This window comes from Asterias amurensis, chromosome 9 (assembly GCF_032118995.1).
Source record: "Asterias amurensis chromosome 9, ASM3211899v1".
Taxonomy (NCBI): Eukaryota; Metazoa; Echinodermata; class Asteroidea; order Forcipulatida; family Asteriidae; genus Asterias; species Asterias amurensis.
The window spans coordinates 23,396,095-23,415,283 of record NC_092656.1 but is presented as its reverse complement, the minus strand read 5'-3'; the positions used below and the strand labels follow the sequence as shown (position 1 = coordinate 23,415,283).

General features: G+C 38.4%; 1 protein-coding gene and 1 non-coding gene across 4 annotated transcripts in view; both read left to right on the top strand.

The window, feature by feature from the left end:
* Positions 1 to 11,234, top strand: part of LOC139942260 (chromodomain-helicase-DNA-binding protein 1-like) — a 42,925-nt gene extending 31,691 nt beyond the window's left edge. For 2 of the 3 annotated variants that reach the window (XM_071939053.1, XM_071939051.1), the window contains exons 35-38: positions 705 to 898; positions 1,544 to 1,663; positions 5,098 to 5,205; positions 5,747 to 11,234. In XM_071939053.1, the coding sequence (XP_071795154.1) occupies positions 705 to 898; positions 1,544 to 1,663; positions 5,098 to 5,205; positions 5,747 to 6,056 (732 nt within the window). In that variant the 3' untranslated portion in view covers positions 6,057 to 11,234. The remainder of the gene's footprint in view (positions 1 to 704; positions 899 to 1,543; positions 1,664 to 5,097; positions 5,206 to 5,746) is intronic. The other variant, XM_071939052.1, reaches the window with a different exon arrangement.
* A 7,738-nt stretch (positions 11,235 to 18,972) lies between these two features.
* Trnas-aga (transfer RNA serine (anticodon AGA)) lies at positions 18,973 to 19,054 on the top strand. The gene has a single exon. It is a non-coding gene; the product is annotated as a tRNA-Ser (tRNA).
* The last annotated feature ends 135 nt before the right edge of the window (positions 19,055 to 19,189 follow it).

Sequence of the window (19,189 nt, the reverse complement as noted above, 5' to 3'; positions counted from 1 at the left end):
ATACTGCGAGTGTCAATAATGCATCTTAGATTGTGTATTCCAAATACGGATTATTCTTCCTGCTTGGACATGACCGCTCAAGATTTTCGGCAAAAACCGTGACCATGTTTTGAAATGAATTTTTCACATTTTAGTTTTATTGTATACATCTACATATTTATATAAGATTAAAACAAGCTAATGGTTGAAAAAAAACTGAAGGTATACTTTGCTTTAAAGACACTTGACACTACAGTGTATTGGTAATTGTCAAAAACCAGTCTTCTCACTTGGTGTATCTCAACATATGCATAAAATAACATGCCTTGGTGCCATTGCCCTTTCAAGTAACATGTGAAAATTTAAGCTCAATTGGTCATCAAAGTTGTGAGATAATAATGAAAGAAAAAACACACTTGTCACACGAAGTTGTGTGCTTTTAGATGGTTGATTTCGAGACCTCAAATTCTAAATATGAGGTCTCGAAATCAAATTCGTGGAAAAATGCTTCTTTCTTAAAAACTATGTCACTTCAAAGGGAGCCGTTTATCACAGTGTTTTATACTATCAACCTCTCCCCATTACTCGTCACCAAGTAAGGTTTTATGCTAATAATTATTTTGAGTACTTACCAATAGTGTCCACTGCCTTTAAGAGGGGGAAGAATTTGTCTAAATTTAGTGTATGTGCAAAAACACAAATAATATATAACTTTTGCTCCGTAGATGAAACATTCAACCGGTGGGAATCAACAAGGTCACAAGCAGAGAGCTCCAGACTGGGCTGGGGGATCTAAACCAAGAGAAGGGTACTTCCCAGGCCAGGGACAGACCCAAAGCTACAGCCACCAGCAGGGAATCAAACGACCCCTCTCTGGTGGGGAGGGGGCATCGGAGCGATCCAGGGGCGACAGGGAAAGGTAAGCCGGTGTGCTCTGTGTTTGGTCCTTGCTTGTTAATCAGTGCTTGAAATATTGGAACACATGCGTTTACTTGTTGATTACAAGTTTAGCAATAGTGGATTTTCAGTTGGTATGCAATATGTTTTTGAGTTGAGGTCATTGTGCATTTTGTTATTTTGGTATAAATAGTTGGGGTGTCTTGAAACAGTTTTATGTAATAAGTTTATTCACCAGCGTTGAGTATTTTAAGCAGATTGCCTTTTAGTTTGAATGTACATTAAAGTGAATTATTCCAAGAACATGTTCGAAACGATCCACTGTGGTTGTATTTTTGGTCATCCCAAGTGTGGTACAAAAAAGTAGCATGTTCAAAATCAGGAATTACCCTTTTTCCTTGTACCAGGACTTGCCCAGAATCTTATCAAGTTAAGATACTGTCATCTTTACCACTACTTAAATTTTCATTATTGTTAAAAAACGATATGAGAAAATTACCACTCACAAGAAGTTCACTCGAAAAAACTTTTGGCGAAAAACAAATATGGATAAATGGATTCCCAACCCCAATGGGATAGAAATAGCCCAAAGATGCACTTGCGATGTAATCACAATGTGTCCTTTGTTCTATTGTCTACCCCCTACCCCCCTCCTACACCCACCTAGTGGTCACCCACTCCCAACCAACCCTCGCATGCACCAACGTCCCCCTGGCTCGGCAGATCGATACAGTGGTGATCATCGGCAGGATGGCCGTGGACCTACTAGGGGTCCGTTTAGGGACAGGTAAGGCCAATCCTTGCATGTTATACCCTCACCTAGGATTGATCCTGTCTTCCTTTTTTTTGCTGTGCTGTTTTTCTTTTTTCTCATTCCATTTTCCTTGCAATGTAATGAAAATGCACTGCTTTTTTAACAACAACGGGGTGTTGGTGTAGTTTGAATGTCGTTGTGGTGTTTTGTGGTATTGGAGTGGTTTGACAGTTGTTGTGGTGTGTTGTGGTAATGAAGTTGTTTGATTATCAGACATCAGTGTCCCTATGTTGTTTATATTTAAACATTCACAACCTAGATTTTGGCCTATGTCATCAAGCTGCTTACCAGAATCAGGTTACCAACCAAATGCTAAATAGTGTTTATTTTCTCTGGCTGGTTCTCTGGGTTTCATAGAGCTGCTTAAAAGTATGAATTTTCTGCTTACCAAAAATGAGCGGATACCAGTCTCAAATGGTACACTTGACATGAAGTTTTGGCCGTTAACCTAAATCTGGTAAGCACAATTGTTTTTGCTTAGCCACTTTGATGTTGATTGACAATTTTCTGCTGAGCAAAAACAAGCAGGATACAAGTCATTAATGGTACACTTTGTAAGCAAAGTTTTCTACTTAACTTAAGCAGCTCTGTGCAATTGGAATATGAAGGGTAATGAATTTTCTTGATACAATGTACTTGCAAGACTATTCGGTGAACTATTCATAGTAGTAAATATGCATAGATTTACTGGTCCATAAAATCACACAGTCTCTTTTTAATAAACTTGAGTTAGGTCCATTGACAGCGGCCAGCCACCAACCAAGGTCAATTGCCACTCAGTGAAACCTAGCTTCCAAAAACCTTTAACCAAAAAGTTGAAAAAATCAGCAGAATATCTGTGTGTTCTTTTGCCAAATGAAGAATTGTTCTACTCATGTTGCAGGGCCATTCTTTTGGCTATTTACTTGTTTTGCATGGGACCTTTTTATCTAACACATATTAAACTATAAATGCTTATTTGCTAGAATTAACTAGAATTATTCTGGTTGGTGTTATCCTTTGATTATGTTGGTTCCATGAGCACACCAGCTACCTTAAATTGATACATTGTGCGTTCTTATTGTCTGTGATGGATGTGATGTCTGTGGTGGTAATGTGTTCCAGTCTTTAATAACTGTTTTTGGTATGAATGAATATATGCCTCCAGAGAAGTGATACTAATATATAGAGAGCACCCACACGCAGTCATAAATACGGCCCATTGTGACCATTGTAACTCAGCATCATTCTTCATACAGCTGAACTTGGCATTCATAAATATGTGCATGCTATCTTGGGTTTGCTCTTTACATACCCTCCTAATACACTAGATTTATTTGATCATATACTTCTTCTCTGCAATTTGTTTAGATTTGTCTTACGGCTCGGTTTGAAAATTTGGTTAAGCATTATTTAGTGCTTCCCAAACATTATGTTAGGAACCGGTTACAAACAGTATTCATTACATGCTATTTTGGCTGGTTACCTGTTTCATGCTAAGCGGTATTTTTGATCATTTCTGTGAGATTGGGCCCCCGGGGCTGTTTCAGTTTCCAGTTTTCAAGTTGATCGCTCCAAGGTAGAATTTTGTTTGAAGTACTGTCATCTTTCTGGAACCTAGAAATTATAAATGTTGAAACTTGAAACTCACAATTAACATTTAAAATCCAATTAACTGTACAAATCACATTGAGGCTTTCTGTTGCGTGACATTTAGGTTTAAAATATATTTCCACCCCCCATTTCAAGTGGGATAAAAACAGTGTTTAAGGAAACTAACATAAACATATGTTTTAGACTCAAGAAGGGTGGAAAAAACGGTTTGCTTTTTAACACAGCACTTTCTTTAACCCTCCTACTGTCTTACCATTCATTATCATCCACTATGGTTTCAACTGATTGCAAAACTATGCCAGATGAGTAGACAGTAGTATACATCTAGACTGTACGGTCCAGGCCTGATACTTCACGGAGGCAACGAAGGCGATTGCCTCCGTGTCCCCTGGTCATTGCCTTGGAGCCCTTGAAATGCTCCAGTAGAAATTTGCAATTTCATCATAGGATGCCCTTTACCAAGAAAGAAAATGCCTTGGTGCCATTGCCCTTTCAAAAACGAAGCATACAGCCCTTATGTACACAGTTAATTCTGTGCAAAGTTGTGCCATCACAAACAATCCTTGCAGCTCAATGGGTTTAAATGGTTGGTCAACTGGCTTGAAAGTGGTACCAAAAGTAAGAGGATAATCTGTGAGAATATCTTACTCCCTTGCACTGTGTGAAATGGAGTCTTGTCTCATCTAAAGGCTTGCTCATGTGTCATTAAATGGCCATCTTGATTATCAGTGAAGCCAGACTGAGGCTGGAAGGGAGAATAGTCGGGCCCAATGTTGGTATCATTATAATCAATGTTTGCAGTGTACAAAGGGAACAAGACAAAGATGACAGTTGCCTGACAAACATTTGCTGCATCATGCATATTTATTTTCTTCTGTATGTGATGCTTTCCATCAAGGCTTTTACAATTATTATATCACAACAATATTTTTTCTAATCTGATTCACATGCCTTGAGTATAGTATGGCTTAATGGTAAGATAGATAATAAATTTAGAAATAAAATTAAAAGGAGGGTATACCTTATGTAGTCATTACAAAAAGTAATTACTACACACATTTATTTGGTCAAGGTCACTGGATAGCTGTGGATAGAATGAAACACTGTAAGAAACGACCCCCTTTAAAGTACCGGTAATGAAGTTCTGGAGAAAGAGGTCATTTTCCACCCATAAATTTTAAACTGAGAAAGACTTCGAGCATGAAGCCTTTCTCAGGCATCTGAAAGCACACAGTTCTTTGCAACAAGGGTATGTTTTTTCCATTATTTCTTGAAACTGTGCTTTGAAGCCCAAATTTTCACAGGTTAGTTATTTTATGCATATGTTAGCAATTACCAAAAGTAAACCCTGCCTTTAAAAAAGCCAGTTGCAAAATTCTAAATGAACTTCGGCTAAGGCTGTTAGACGTATTAACAACATTAAAGAAAAGGACTTTTTAGCTCTTCCGGCCATAGCTACAGCTGGATACATAAATTTTGGACAGTATATTCGCTCCGGATTTTCAGCAAAGGCTCAAAAACATGACATCCCCTGAAATAAAATATTCATATGTTACGCTTATTGTATACATGTACATCTACCTTTTTAAAAGATTAGAAAAATATTGAGCAGTTCCAAAAACCAAAGGTATACTTTGCCTTTAAAGAGTACAAACCCCAAGGGATGTTGATCCGCACATGTGGGAAACCGACATAATTGGAACTGTACTAATGAACAAGGCTCCAGTTCAACACTGAGATTCAAACCAGATTCCGTAAAGATGAAGCACAAGGCCAACCTTATCTTGATTATTTTTGTGGGTTTTTGTTTGTAGGTATGGTTCCGGTGACGCCACATCGTCGTATAGTCGATCTCATCAATATGATAATCACCGCTTTGGTAATAGTTACTCGGGGAGGGATAGAGAAGAAAATATCTCAAGGTACATATTTTATTTCCTACTCCGTGTATCCATGTATAAAGACACGGGCATCGCCCTAAGAGTTGACTGCAGAGCAGGGACCAAGTTCATAGCGCTGCTTAATGGTAAGCAAGTGGTTGTGCTTACTGTAGCAGACAAATTTGCTAAGGTGCAAGTGTATTTCAGCGGTTAGTAGAAAAAGTGGATTTGCATTAAGACGTCATTAATTTCCGTGCGTTTAGCACCGGAAGGTTAGCCTTCCTTTTCGTGTGCTTACGGTTAGCAGTGCTATAAAATGGAAATCATGCAGTAAGCACAAAATCGGCCGCAAAGCAGTGCTATGAAGTTGGGCCCAGCTGTCCAGTAGTAAAGGCAGTCTTTGTTGCTAAGACATCATGTTGATGTAAACCCTGTAAGTTATTTGTAAATCTGTGAACTTTTAATTTTTGTTCTGTTCCAAAAGTGTCCAATGGCTTTAAGTGGAAGGGTAGTTATCTTAAATATTTCCATGTGCTGTCGGAGAAAAATGTCTTGATTTGATGCGTCATGTTATGTTTCTCAGGTATAACAATGAAAGCAAACGGGAACGAGACCCTCCATCAGGGAGATCATATCATGGGAACCGAGGGGAGGAGCACAACAGACGACGCAACAGCGACAAAACAGACAACTCAAGCCACAGCCAGCATCAGTCCGGGAGCAGGGATGACCGCTTCCATCATTCTCACAGTGACAGTAAACGAAGAAAGGACGGGTCTCGGGAGAGGGACAGAGGGGAGCATCACCGGCCGTCAGATTGGTCCGATCATCGGCCGGAGAGACACAGGGAGCACCGGCAAGATTCATGGTCCAGCGGTGACCATAGCAGGTAGCTGTGGCTTTCGGGTTGCTGGTCTCGTGTTGTGTCCAGCTAGGGTCAAGACCAGACCCCACGTTAAAGCCTATCTTGTATAAGAGTGAGAGTGAGTGAGAAGGGAAAATGTGTGGATAAGAGGTTTTTTTAAAATTTAAAACAGTGGAAGGCAATGATTGATGTATTGATTAATGTGAACTGTTCCCACAACATAAAAATGATAATAGCATTTCTTTTAAAGTGACATGAAAGCATTTATTAAATCAGCTAGAAATTTGAAGTGGTATATCTATGAAACTTGCTGAATGTGAAAGTCATGCCCTCCAATATCGAAATGTGGTTAGATGTGACCTGGGAACACCAGATCCCAATTTCATAAAGCCTACGTTACCAGGCATTTTTCGCTTACAAAGCTAGCAGAATTTCTGCCCTCAAACAGTAAGCCGAGAATGGTGATCGCAAGCGCACATTTTGGCGGGCCCTGATTTTGTCATTATTCCATGATGCATTATTGCATATTTTCATTGCTTCAGCCCCGTTTCCTAAACAAAGTATTATTTTTGAACCATTTAGTCCATGCAGAGCTCTCAAATATTTTGTAAGATTTGTGTCTGCTGTTATCACATAATGCCACTGCAAGCGCGAGAAAAAACATAGTGTGCCTGAAGCCGTTTCTTGTCAAAAACAATGTTCTTGTTTTGTTTGTTTTATTATGAAATTTGAGCAATAATCTACATTCTACAAATTAAAACAGCATTACAAATTCTAGATTGTTTTTGTAGCACTACCAGACCCCTTATACTTTACATGTTTCAATGAATTGTTTTAATATTTTGTTTGTTTGGGGGAGTTACATGAAAATAGGTCAAAACCTGTTGCCCATGAGCCTTTAAGAAATAACAGAGATCAGTTGTTACAAACTTACTTCACATTTTCCAAGTTTGTTTCTTAAAAGCCTATCATTTTGTCAACATTTATGTCAAACAGAAAACTTTATGCATACTAGATCTTATCATTTTGGTGCTGATTTTTTTGTTTGTAATGTGCTAAAACCAAAATTATCAAATGCATTGTTTTAATTTAGTTTACTTTTATGATTGTTTGAGACCTATTCACACTTCAACCTTGTGTGCAGCACTTCTAACTGAACCAACTTAAGATGGTGTTTTAGATGATGTGTTTGCATGTATGTCATTCTATCTAGATACGCAGCGGCGTTACTTGACCTCAATGAGGGTGCTTTATTCATTACGCAAGAGGATTTCTGATTTCTGTTGTCAATATAAGATTTATTAGTAACAATGGAATAGCCTCTAAAATTTATATACGTTGAAGAAGTCATGGTTTCGGAAAGTTGAGGTGGTGTTATTTATTTCCAACAGAACAATTTAAGTGTCTCTTGTTTCCTTTTTTCTAAGTCATTTGGGGCATGTTTGCATGGGCACAAAGGTGTTGTACTGTTCCGTCACTCATTTGCTTTAGCGAAAACTTGCTTGCAACTTTTTATATCTTTATGCTTTGCTTAAAAAAAAAGCAAAATTATGAAATAGAAATTTCGCTAATTGAAATTCAGGTAGCAGAAAATGTCTGCCCAAGACTTTATTAACTCCCTGTTATTACATTTATCTTCAGAAGGCATTGCATTTCATGAAAGACAAGACAACTAAAAAATAATGTGTAGTTGAAATTGTGTACAAATGTATTGTAGAACTTAAAACTTGTAGAGTCCCATGGTGGAACTCTTCAGTGCTTTTGGTTGTCTTTAAGTTGAGGTTTTCAGTCAGTTTTGGCCGGAAAAGTGGCCAGGATTGAGGTATTGTAGTACATGTGCATTTTCTTGATGGAAAGGTTACACTAAATTTTACATCATGCCTTAGTTGTGCACAAGAGTAGGCGCATATTGACTGTCATACATTGAATGTAGGCGCATATTGACTGTCATACATTGAATGTAGGCGCATATTGACTGTCATACATTGAATATTTGTTGAGTTTTTTTGGCAGCAACTCAAGCGAGTGGTCGAACCATTTTATTAGAGCTTGGGAGCTGCATCCAGTTTAACAAAAAATGCTGTCTGTTTCGCTGTGTGTAAATTCATATTTTTTGTAATATATAATATATGAAGGAGCATTATTTAATAAGATAAACCTCCTAGCCACCTTTTTTAATATGACTGTAGAATGTACATTAAAACTAAATATCCAACTTCTTTTAACATCAGCTGATGGGAATTGGATTAAAAGGATATATTTTGGCCAATTTCTGTAATTGGTTTGTAACATTTAAGTTGAGTTTTGTTCCGTGCTGATGAATTAGTGATTGGTATTCATAATAACAGTCATGTGTGTGTATTCATTAAAACACATACTTGTTTTATGTACACCAGACTCGGAGTTAGAGATGATGGGTAGCTCTTTAACTACTACCCCATGTCAACCCAAAACTAACAGCAACATAACCGGATTTTACCAGACTCAAATTGCATTGCAAAACCTGTTGCAAGACCAGGGCCCAATTTCATCATAGAGCTGCTAAGTAGAAACATTTTCTGTTTGGCATGTAGCAGTGGACACTATTGGTAATTACTCAAAATAATTATTAGCATAAAACCTCACTTGCTAACGAGTAATGGGGAGAGGTTGGTAGTATAAAACATTGTGAGAAACGGCTCCCTCTGAAGTGACGTAGTTTTCGAGAAAGAAGTAATTTTCCACGAGTTTGATTTCGAGACCTAAAGTTTAGAATTTGAGGTCTCGAAATCAAGCATATGAAAGCACACAACTTCCTGAGACAAGGGTGTTTTTTTCTTTCATAGTTGTCGCGCACCTCCGACAGCCAAACGAGCTCAAATTTTCACAGGTTTGTTATTTTATGCATATGTTGATATACATGAAATGAGAAGACTGGTCTTTGACAATTACCAATTGTATATGTGACATGTTAGTTTAACTGGTACAAGCTTGTTCTGCTAAGCATAATTTTGTTGTGCTTAGCTACTTTTGTGGTTAAATAGCTCTATGAAATTGGACCCTGGAACATATTTGATTGTAAGAAATTAAAAAACTAGGGAACTTTATAATAATATAATGTGTGCCAATGCCCCCATGTTTGTCTTTAAATAATATTTTAAGAAAGGTGAATTCATTTAACCTTTGGAGTGTTTCTAGCAAGAGCACATGAGATCCAAATAATTGTTGGGACATAACACAAACACCTATGATGAAAGTTCATCAAACTTTTAAAATAAATTTGAACTAACTTTCACCATTATTTTCTTTAATAATCTGGTACCATGTACAGTTGAACTATCAGTGTATATTTTTTCCCCGTGTGTACAGGCTACAAGAAAGGCAACAAAATTGGCACATTCTGATCTCATGGAAAATTTTGAAATATTGAAGCTCACTTTGTGTCGGTAATAAATAGTTTACTAGTTTACTAGCTGACTACTAAAGACAGTTTTTTTAAAGCAGCCCATAACAGCATTTAGTTGACTATTATAACAAGTAAAATTGCTCTTTTTTTGGTACAAATTACCACAAGTCCCACACTCACAGCACCATGTAAAGTGTGTGTCTTTGCTGTAAGCACACATCAATTTGTGCTTAGTAGTGTCATGCAATTGGGCCCTGGTCAATATTTGTTATTATAACTAGCGGAATTGATATGGATTAATTTTTTGCCAAAAAGCTTTTTTTTCTTACATGGTATTAATGGGCATATAAATTCAAACTTTCAAAAGCTTTATCAATCTCAATTTAATGTAAATGTCCAGAACAGTAAAAGGCAAAGTAGCTCCCAGACAATCTAATAAGGTTTGCTGTAACACCCACAATGTACCTGCGTGGAAACTATGTCGCTATAAATTATTTTGATGCAGCAACGTGACGTTTCAATCACTGGGTGCGTTCGTTTAGCTTCCCTGGGTCAACCCCGGTCTGCCCCCGGTGCGTTCGAATAGCTTTGACGTCATTCCGGGGGCTCACCCGGGTCAGCCCCCGGTGCACTGCTTGTGGAGTGGGTCAGGGAAGCTAATCGACCGCACCCACTATATGTTTCGATTGTTTTTGGAAGAAAACTTTTCTCCTGAACACTGATCAATATTTAATTTCTCAAAGAAGTTGGAAAGAGTCAATCCCTTCATACCGAACAATTCTTCATTTATAATTTCAAGCTCTTTGTATATATATTTTAATTTATTGCATATGTTTGTTGTCGGTTAATGCCCCACTGTGAACAAAAAATATTTTCTAAATTTGCCTTTTTTGTTCAGTACTTTTGGTTTTGAATTTCCCACCGCTAGCACCAAAAAAAGAACTCACAAGATGAAGTTAAATTTCAAAATTTTCAAAACTAGAATTACTGACTCAATTTAGTAACTGTGAAAGAGCTTTCAAGGTAATGGCCGATGCTTCGAGTTAAAATACCAATGAACAAATGTTGAGTTATGAGAAAATAACACAGCTCAGTAATATGTTCATGTGGTGAAGACAGTGGACACTATTGGTAATTACTCAGAATCTACAGCATCTACAGCATTAAGAATAACCAGTGTTCTATACTACCCCAATTTCTCCCAAGTTTGACTGGAATGCACTTTTAAGTTTGTTGTTGCTCAAAGTGAAAAGGATTCACCTACTTTGTAACTTATTGTACTTCTTTCAGGTTAGGCATACCTTTATTTTTGCGTACTTTGGATTTGTGACATATCTGCTTTCAAATTGTTTATTTTTTGACTTTGATGAATTTATATTCAAAAGGTGAGATCTGTGAATGTTTCTTGATAGAGTCCTGAATCATGGGTTGGGCTCTTGGGGGGGGGGAGTTAAGTTAATTCGCTTACCACAGTGGCTAGACTTGAACCTGGATTAGTTCATTAACAAGTAAACCCTTGCTTAATGAAACAAAAGAAAATGTAATGAAGAAACTTCAATGAATTTTGTTTTTAGACTTATTATTATATACAGCACCTATACATTTCTTCCATTGATTTATATTTTGCAAGTTGCTTTCTGATCGCATTTCCCGAGACACACTCCACAGAGTGTTTCTTTAATTGCTCTTATTTTGATGTAAATACTAAATGCATATGTACATTACTAATTCATCCTAGAGTATAATGTTCAAGACTATACAGCATTTATTGTCAGTATGTCCAAATAAAGACTACATTGGGACATTTTTTGCTACTATAAAAGTGACAATAAAATAATGTTGTCTTCGTAAACTTTTTGTGTCTTTCTACATTTGTTGTTTATTAATAATAACTGCATGTTAGCCAACATATTAAAAATCTATTATTATTTACATTAAGTCTATAAAAAATATTATTTATATTAGAAAGACGCTGAAGTAAAAATGCAGAATGCATTAAAATTGCAAAAGAATTAATCCTGCCCATCACCAAATACAAAAATATTTATTAAAAAAAAAAGGGGGGAAAAGGTGGCACAAACGTTTTGAAAGGGTCCCCTACTCCCTTGACAGTTTAGGATGAGTTTCATTTCCATTGGAACTTTCTAGAATTCTAACGTACTAGTATACATGTAAGCAGGCGAGAACATTTATCCACTCAAGTTAAAACATTCCTACCCTTCCTACTTATGAGACGCTCTATAAAATGGATACATTACTTCAGCCTGGAGCAAGTGCGATTGGCGACTAGACTTGACTAGAATAACCAGAAGCCATAATAGGGCACACAGAGATTGACTATATCGAACCATGGAGATCGAACCATGCACTTGAGCATGTCCGACTATGCTCATTTGTTTGTTTGAATGATCTCCCCATCAAGGGAACTCGGCAAACTCCCACACAGGGATATAAATACCAAGCTGGCAACAGCCGATCACTCTCAGAGTTAGCGTCTATGATTATAAATTACACAAATCAAGAAATTGTGATTCATTACCCTGAGACGACAATATTTATTCTAGTTGTTACTCATTGTGGAACCCTCAGTGTGAAACCAGCGGTTAGCTGGGGGATTCGAACCCACAACCTTATGATTGCAAGTCCTGCAGTCTAACCACTTTTGAGAGTGCGTCACGCACAGTTTCTGGTCAAGTCTAGTCGCTCACCCGAACTTGCTCCTGTATGTCAAAAGTGCTACAATGGTGACAGTCAATGACAGCAGAGCTATGAAATTGGGCCCTGACGTTAATCTATTGGTGTCATTCCTTTTACAGCAATCAATCATATAATAGATGTTAAATTTGCATCGGGGATAACTTGACTTGTGTATGGTTGTGTAGTTTCCCATTGACATGTGTATGGTTGTGTAGTTTCCCATTGACATGTGTATGGTTGTGTAGTTTCCCATTGACTTGTGTATGGTTGTGTAGTTTCCCATTGACTTGTGTATGGTTGTGTAGTTTCCCAGTGACTTGTGTATGGTTGTGTAGTTTCCCATTGACTTGTGTATGGTTGTGTAGTTTCCCATTGACTTGTGTATGGTTGTGAAGTGTCCCATTGACTTGTGTATGGTTGTGTAGTTTTCCATTGACTTGTGTATGGTTGTGTAGTTTCCCATTGACATGTGTATGGTTGTGTAGTTTCCCATTGACTTGTGTATGGTTGTGTAGTTTCCCAGTGACTTGTGTATGGTTGTGTAGTTTCCCATTGACTTGTGTATGGTTGTGTAGTTTCCCATTGACTTGTGTATGGTTGTGTAGTTTCCCATTGACTTGTGTATGGTTGTGTAGTTTCCCATTGACTTGTGTATGGTTGTGTAGTTTCCCATTGACTTGTGTATGGTTGTGTAGTTTCCCATTGACTTGTGTATGGTTGTGTAGTTTCCCACTGACTTGTGTATGGTTGTGTAGTTTCCCATTGACTTGTGTATGGTTGTGTAGTTTCCCGTTGACTTGTGTATGGTTGTGTAGTTTCCCATTGACTTGTGTATGGTTGTGTAGTTTCCCATTGACTTGTGTATGGTTGTATAGTTTCCCATTGACCGGTGTATGGGTGTGTCAATTCCCATTGACTTGTGTATGGTTGTGAAGTGTCCCATTGACATTGTGTATGGTTGTGTAGTTTTCCATTGACTTGTGTATGGTTGTGTAGTTTCCCATTGACATGTGTATGGTTGTGTAGATTCCCATTGACTTGTGTGTGCGTGTGTGTACGCTGTACGCTAGCTGTATGGACATGAGTGGGAATCGCTATGATGTATAATGGGTCTGAATGCGCTGCCGGACGGTATAAGGGCCAGCCACCGGTGTGAGCCGGACAAGCCTCGTTCGGTCGGTACGGTGTCGAACAACTTCGAAGAGAGGAGGGGTTCCTTGGCCCCGTTGTAATGTCTTGTGTTTCATTATAACACGAGGATAAGCATCATAAGTACAATGTAGCTGGTAGATTTGTCCCTGAATGGGAAGCTGCTTTACTATTAAAGTGTAATATTGTAGTGTAGTAGTATGGCAAGAGTTAGTTTATGAAATTGATCTTTTCTTGTAGTTGTTGTTAAGCCACACGCCATCTTCTACCGTCTGGTATGTTTTCGACCAACACATAATTTATTTTCGATCCCCAACTTTGATTTACCGCGAGAAACGTAACGAATAATATGTCTAGACAAAATAAACAGCTGGGTTTCTTATCTCATCTGGTCTGAAATGGGAAAACAGTAATGTTATTAAGTGTTTGTGCTTCAAGGGGATGGGTATGCCCACCATCTAAGAATTCTAACCAAGTAGCCATTGCCGGAAACCCATGACACCTTGATACTTTTTGAACCTTTCTCAAACACATTTCACACAACTTTCTTACTTATTTCTAAATCCATGATTGGTGCATTAAACCTGGTTGTTTTATTTTGTTGAAAGCTTCTGCAGCTGTGCCACGATGAACTGTTGCAAATTATACACCGTACCATTGATATACAGTACACAACTTTGTTTTAGGGTAGGGATTTCTCCCTCCCTCCCCCGCCATTGCAATTTTTTTGCACAGCAGCCACAAGTATTGTTGTTTACGTCGGAGAGCACGTGCGCGTGCTTGCAGAACGTTGTGATTGACATCGCAGCGAGAGTTTATAGGTCAACCAACAACCAATGAGACCGGGTTGTTGGTAAACATTAGCATAATGAGCTCCGCCCTAAATTTTGGCAGTTACAGAACCATCAATGCGCTACTTTAGAAATACTAATGTATCGTATGTGTACCATATAGATGGTAATGTGTATGTACAGTAGGTATAGGTGTGTACATACGCTGTACACGTATTATATGCACTGTGTTATGTATGGGGTAGTCTTGGCCCAAGACGATGGTGCTTGATTCTGGATAGTGTACTACGCGCGGTTGAATCGCCAAAGCGCGCCCGCCACGGTATGATTTAGTTACGTGGACGGCTCGAAATCTAGACTACACTCTGCAAGCTACCATCGTCTTGGCAATCCTGCAGCGCTGTGTTAACTTTTTCATTGTTTTCTTCTACAGCTTTCTGTAGAACCAATCAGCGTGCGATCGTTGTAATAAATTAACATAATGTTTAGTTGACCCCGGGGTCATTCATGTTATGATTACACGGCATTGGCAGCTCCGTGTTTGTCGTGGAGGAAAAGTCGTAAGAAAATAGGAAATATTCACGATTATGAATGTTAAAGATGAACAAGTGAGCCGAAGCTATATTGATCTGCTATCTAGATGGCAATTAATGAACGACTATGTCAAAATATACCAGCTAGTGCCCTCTCTGCGGACGGTCTGGTTTTGCGATAAACTCCGTCAGTTCTCGTGTGCTTCGTCTGCTGCATGCAGGCAGCAGTTGGACCATGGAGGTAGGATGTCCGGGTGTGAATAAACTATAGGGAACTAGAGCATGATACCACCATACCACATACGACCAACGTTTGCAACTGAGCAAGTCATGGATGGATCCCAAGTCATTATGTAACTGCCAGTGTCACAAGGTGGTGAGTGGAGAGAATCTTGTTTATATTGATCGAATCTGTATAGAATTAGAAAACGTAAATTCATACATTGTAAGTAGTCATTGTTTGTCATGTTTGAATACTTCAAAACTTGTTGTTATGTTATTCATGTAGGTAGACCTCCTTCCTGCTAAATAGCAGTGCTGTTTCATCATGCGAAGCACAATTTTCTTGTGTCTCACTTATGGAAGGGCAGCTCATAAAAGTATTGCCTCACCAAAATCCACTTCGCATTCACATTCGAAGGAAGTATGAGCCTACTCCTTGGTTTTGTTTCGGTTTGGAACGAACATAGCCCAGCTTTATGTGAGATTGGATTTGTCTGACTTGAGTCACCAACACTTCAATGCACACAGATTCATATCCCTCGATTTGAAAATGGCTCATTGGCTGACATTTTTTTTTTTAACTTACATTTTTCTTCTGTGCACAAGCAATTAACACTTGTTTGCAATTACTATAGTTGGGTTGATTGATGATCGAAATATTAATAATCAAAACAGATATACATTTTACATTAAGCTTGATGCAGAAAAAGTTTAGCACAATAAGACCCAATATAATCACTGAACTTATTCTATGATTTGTATTTGTTTCATTCTTCTGATAGGGCACATTTCCAGGAAAGGCTTTTAGAGAACTGCTGCATGCCCACCTTGGAGTACTGATACTTTTTAGGCCTCGTCTTGTCAGATGAATGGGTAGTCGACTGCTCTGCAATTAAGGAATGGAGTTCTTGATTCAAGAGAGACAAATCTGTGACAGAATCAAGATTCAAGCATATATAATTGTGGAAGAGATATTTTGCTGTTTTGCAGAGGAAGTCTCAAGAGAAAAGGAAAAGATGGAACATCATATTAACTGTCAATCAAGAAAGACGTATGTGAAGAGCTGTACTCTACATTTTGCTGCAAAGTTCCACCACTGTATCACAATATCACAATTTATTGTCGACATGTATCATACCATACCAATACAGAGATTGACTTTCAAGATGAGTTTACATAGCTTTTTCAACAGTGTGGGAACTGTGTGCATACTCTTAGCAACCGATGCTTTTGGACTGGGGTTGATGTTTGTCATTATTTTGAACACCAAGATGAAAATGTACAACTAAGTGGAAGAGTTGGGCGAGATGAGCAACATGGTCTTTCAACTGCCATAAACTATCTAAGACCAAGAGAATCAGATGAAAACTGCATTGCACCCCACAATGTAGAAGAGTGGTCGTAGGCTCAGCCGCTCACACAAGTACATAGTACAAACAGTATTGTGTATAACTGCTGTGATACCTGTGCACTTTAAATGCTGCTGTGGGAAAGCCTGTGATTGGCGATTAGTGGTACGCACTACGATTGATGTCGAAATCGCAACTAGTTATTGCTTAGTCGAGTTGCGACTGCCATTATTCACCTACTCCGTAAATCGAGCCACCACAACAACTAAAATAGTTGCGACTATTCCTGCTTGCTGAAAAAATTGTGTCGCTCACAGTCACGAATTTTCATGACAACATAATTTACCTATGAAACACAACCAGACATCAGTAAGCCTGGGCCACTTGTGTAAGTTACTACTCGACTAGTCACACCTCAAAAAGTCATGACTACGACACTAGTCACGACTTGTTTGCCGCAGGGACAATATGGTAAATTTCGTGCTTAGAGGATTGAAGGATTGTCACTGGTGTCACTGACTGTGTTTCGTAAGTAAATTATGTTGCCATGAATAGTCGTGAGCGATACAATAGACAGCTCACCAAACAGGAAGTTGTTACTATTTTTGGAGTACACGATTATTCAATTAGGAATTAAAAAAAGTAGTCGCAACACGACTAGTGATTTTAATAATCTCGACTGTGCGACAAGTTTAACACTGTGTCGCACTAGTCGCCCAGCCCTAGACATAAAGTGACAAAATCCTTAAATCCTTTCAGCGTGAGTTTAACTCTATTGCACCTGCAGCAAATAATACGTCGCAATGCATTTTGGGGCATGAAAAATGACTAGGGTGTTGAAGTTGCGACTATTTGAGGCACGAATAGTTGAGAAGCAAATTTCACTAGTCGCTCAGGCTTTAATTGTGGGGTATCGTTGTTATAGCCTGTTTACAAACCTGATCATTTTAATAGCCACTGTTCTGTGAAGAATTTGTGTTTGGCAATAAAATAAAGAAATCAATTTTATGAACAAGTAATTTGTGTTGGCCTTTATTTAGAAATAATTTGAATTAAACTGTATCAATTGTTTTTGACACAATACATCATTGTTAATTATAACATACTGACTATTAGGTATTCATGTGATTGTGACACAATTAGTAGCCCTAAAGTTTAATACATGTGCAAAGTCATATGAGTCGATGCCTCAGAACGACAATAAATTGTACATGTACAGTGAATAGTGTTTGCTGTAGTAAAACTACTATATACGGTAGTATCATGGAGGATTCTACCTCCGTGTGAGTATAATCATGGAGGTACCTCCATGGTATAATATATGCACTGAGGGTAGTTCGTCTGTCTGTGGTTCATGTGATCTACTCTATGATGTGATCTGCCCACGACAAATCATTCGGGAAGTATAAAACCATAAAACAAACACGACACGTAACGAAGCATTTTGTTACTTAATTCCTCCTTAGTCAGTTTTCTCTCAGACATTCTGTAGTCAGCTATTCTTCAGAATAACGACAATAATTATTAATTGGTTTTCTGGGAAAAGGGGATGTAGAATTTAAATCCCTGCATTGCGTTCGTTTAGTATGGCTAGGCAAACCATACTATAGTATCACTCGTTCGTCCCGTTCGTCCGACCGTGACCCGACTTCATTTCATGCTGCTGGGCGCTGCCATGTTGTTCACATGTTGAATATGCATTACACAACCTCGACAACGGCCTTATTAACATAATACGGCAACGCCCACAGTGCACGCAGTGCTGCAGGATTGCCAAGACGATGGTAGCTTGCAGAGTGTAGTCTAGATTTCGAGCCGTCCACGTAACTAAATCATACCGTGGCGGGCGCGCTTTGGCGATTCAACCGCGCGTAGTACACTATCCAGAATCAAGCACCATCGTCTTGGGCCAAGACTATGTATGGGGGTGCGCTGGTGGAATTCAGTGATTGGGACTGGGATTTTGCGGGTCGCGGCTGGTTGTAGCGCCTTGATCAAGGCTACCAAAAATCTGACTCTGCTCAATCAAAAGCCTTTCGCGGCGACCCGTCAACACGGGAAATTAAAAGGAAACCACAATGGATCTGAACGAATATCCTCGTGAAAAAAAACAGAAATGAGATGAACAAACATTAAACGAAATTCGTGAGATTATTATTAATAAAAGTGAGCTCCATACATGATATGATGGTAGAACATCATTTTTATTTCCTATCGCAATCATCTACAAAATCACGCCACACGGAAATTCTCCGTTTCGGCATACAATGTACGTTGTATGGTACGAGTTGACCTGGGTACGAGTTGACTTGGGTACAATATTTTGGGTACGAGTTGACCCGTTTCGTTTTTTTCATGAAGGGTATAGACCTTTCTTTTGCAACGTCACAGCCCGAGTTTTTGCCAACCCAGATTGGAAAACTATGGAAAGCCATAAGTGCAAATCAAGAAAAGATCGCTATTTTTGGTAACAATGTTACCAAATTTGTTAATTTTGTTCAAAAACAAAACAACTAATTATGAGAGGTATTTTATTTAATTGAAAGTTTGCAGAAAATGTTGAATTTTGTTGAAACATCTGTTTTTACGATTGAGTGTTTTACTAACATTCGGCCGACCATGCCAACCAAGGCGGTTTGTTTATCAACAAAAGAAAGGTCTATATTTTGACTGGACCTCTCCATTAATTTAACCTTTTGGGGAAGTACCAATCTGGTTTCCATAGCTTAGTAGTGTTCAGCCTGTATTTTTATCATATAAAAATATTACGTTTTTTAAGTTTAAGGTTTATAAAGTATAAAATTACGTATCATGTCAAGTAGTCGTGGCCGAGCGGTTAAGGCGATAGACTAGAAATCTATTGGGGTCTCCCCGCGCAGGTTCGAATCCTGCCGACTACGCCATATTTTTTCTTCTTACTTTTTTTTTTTTTTTTTTAATGAGTGCTTTAAACGCGTTCTTCAGAAAACCAGAATTATGACACCAATTTCAAAGTTTTCATCATACTTTTGGGCTTGGAGGTTCAAGTCCAACAA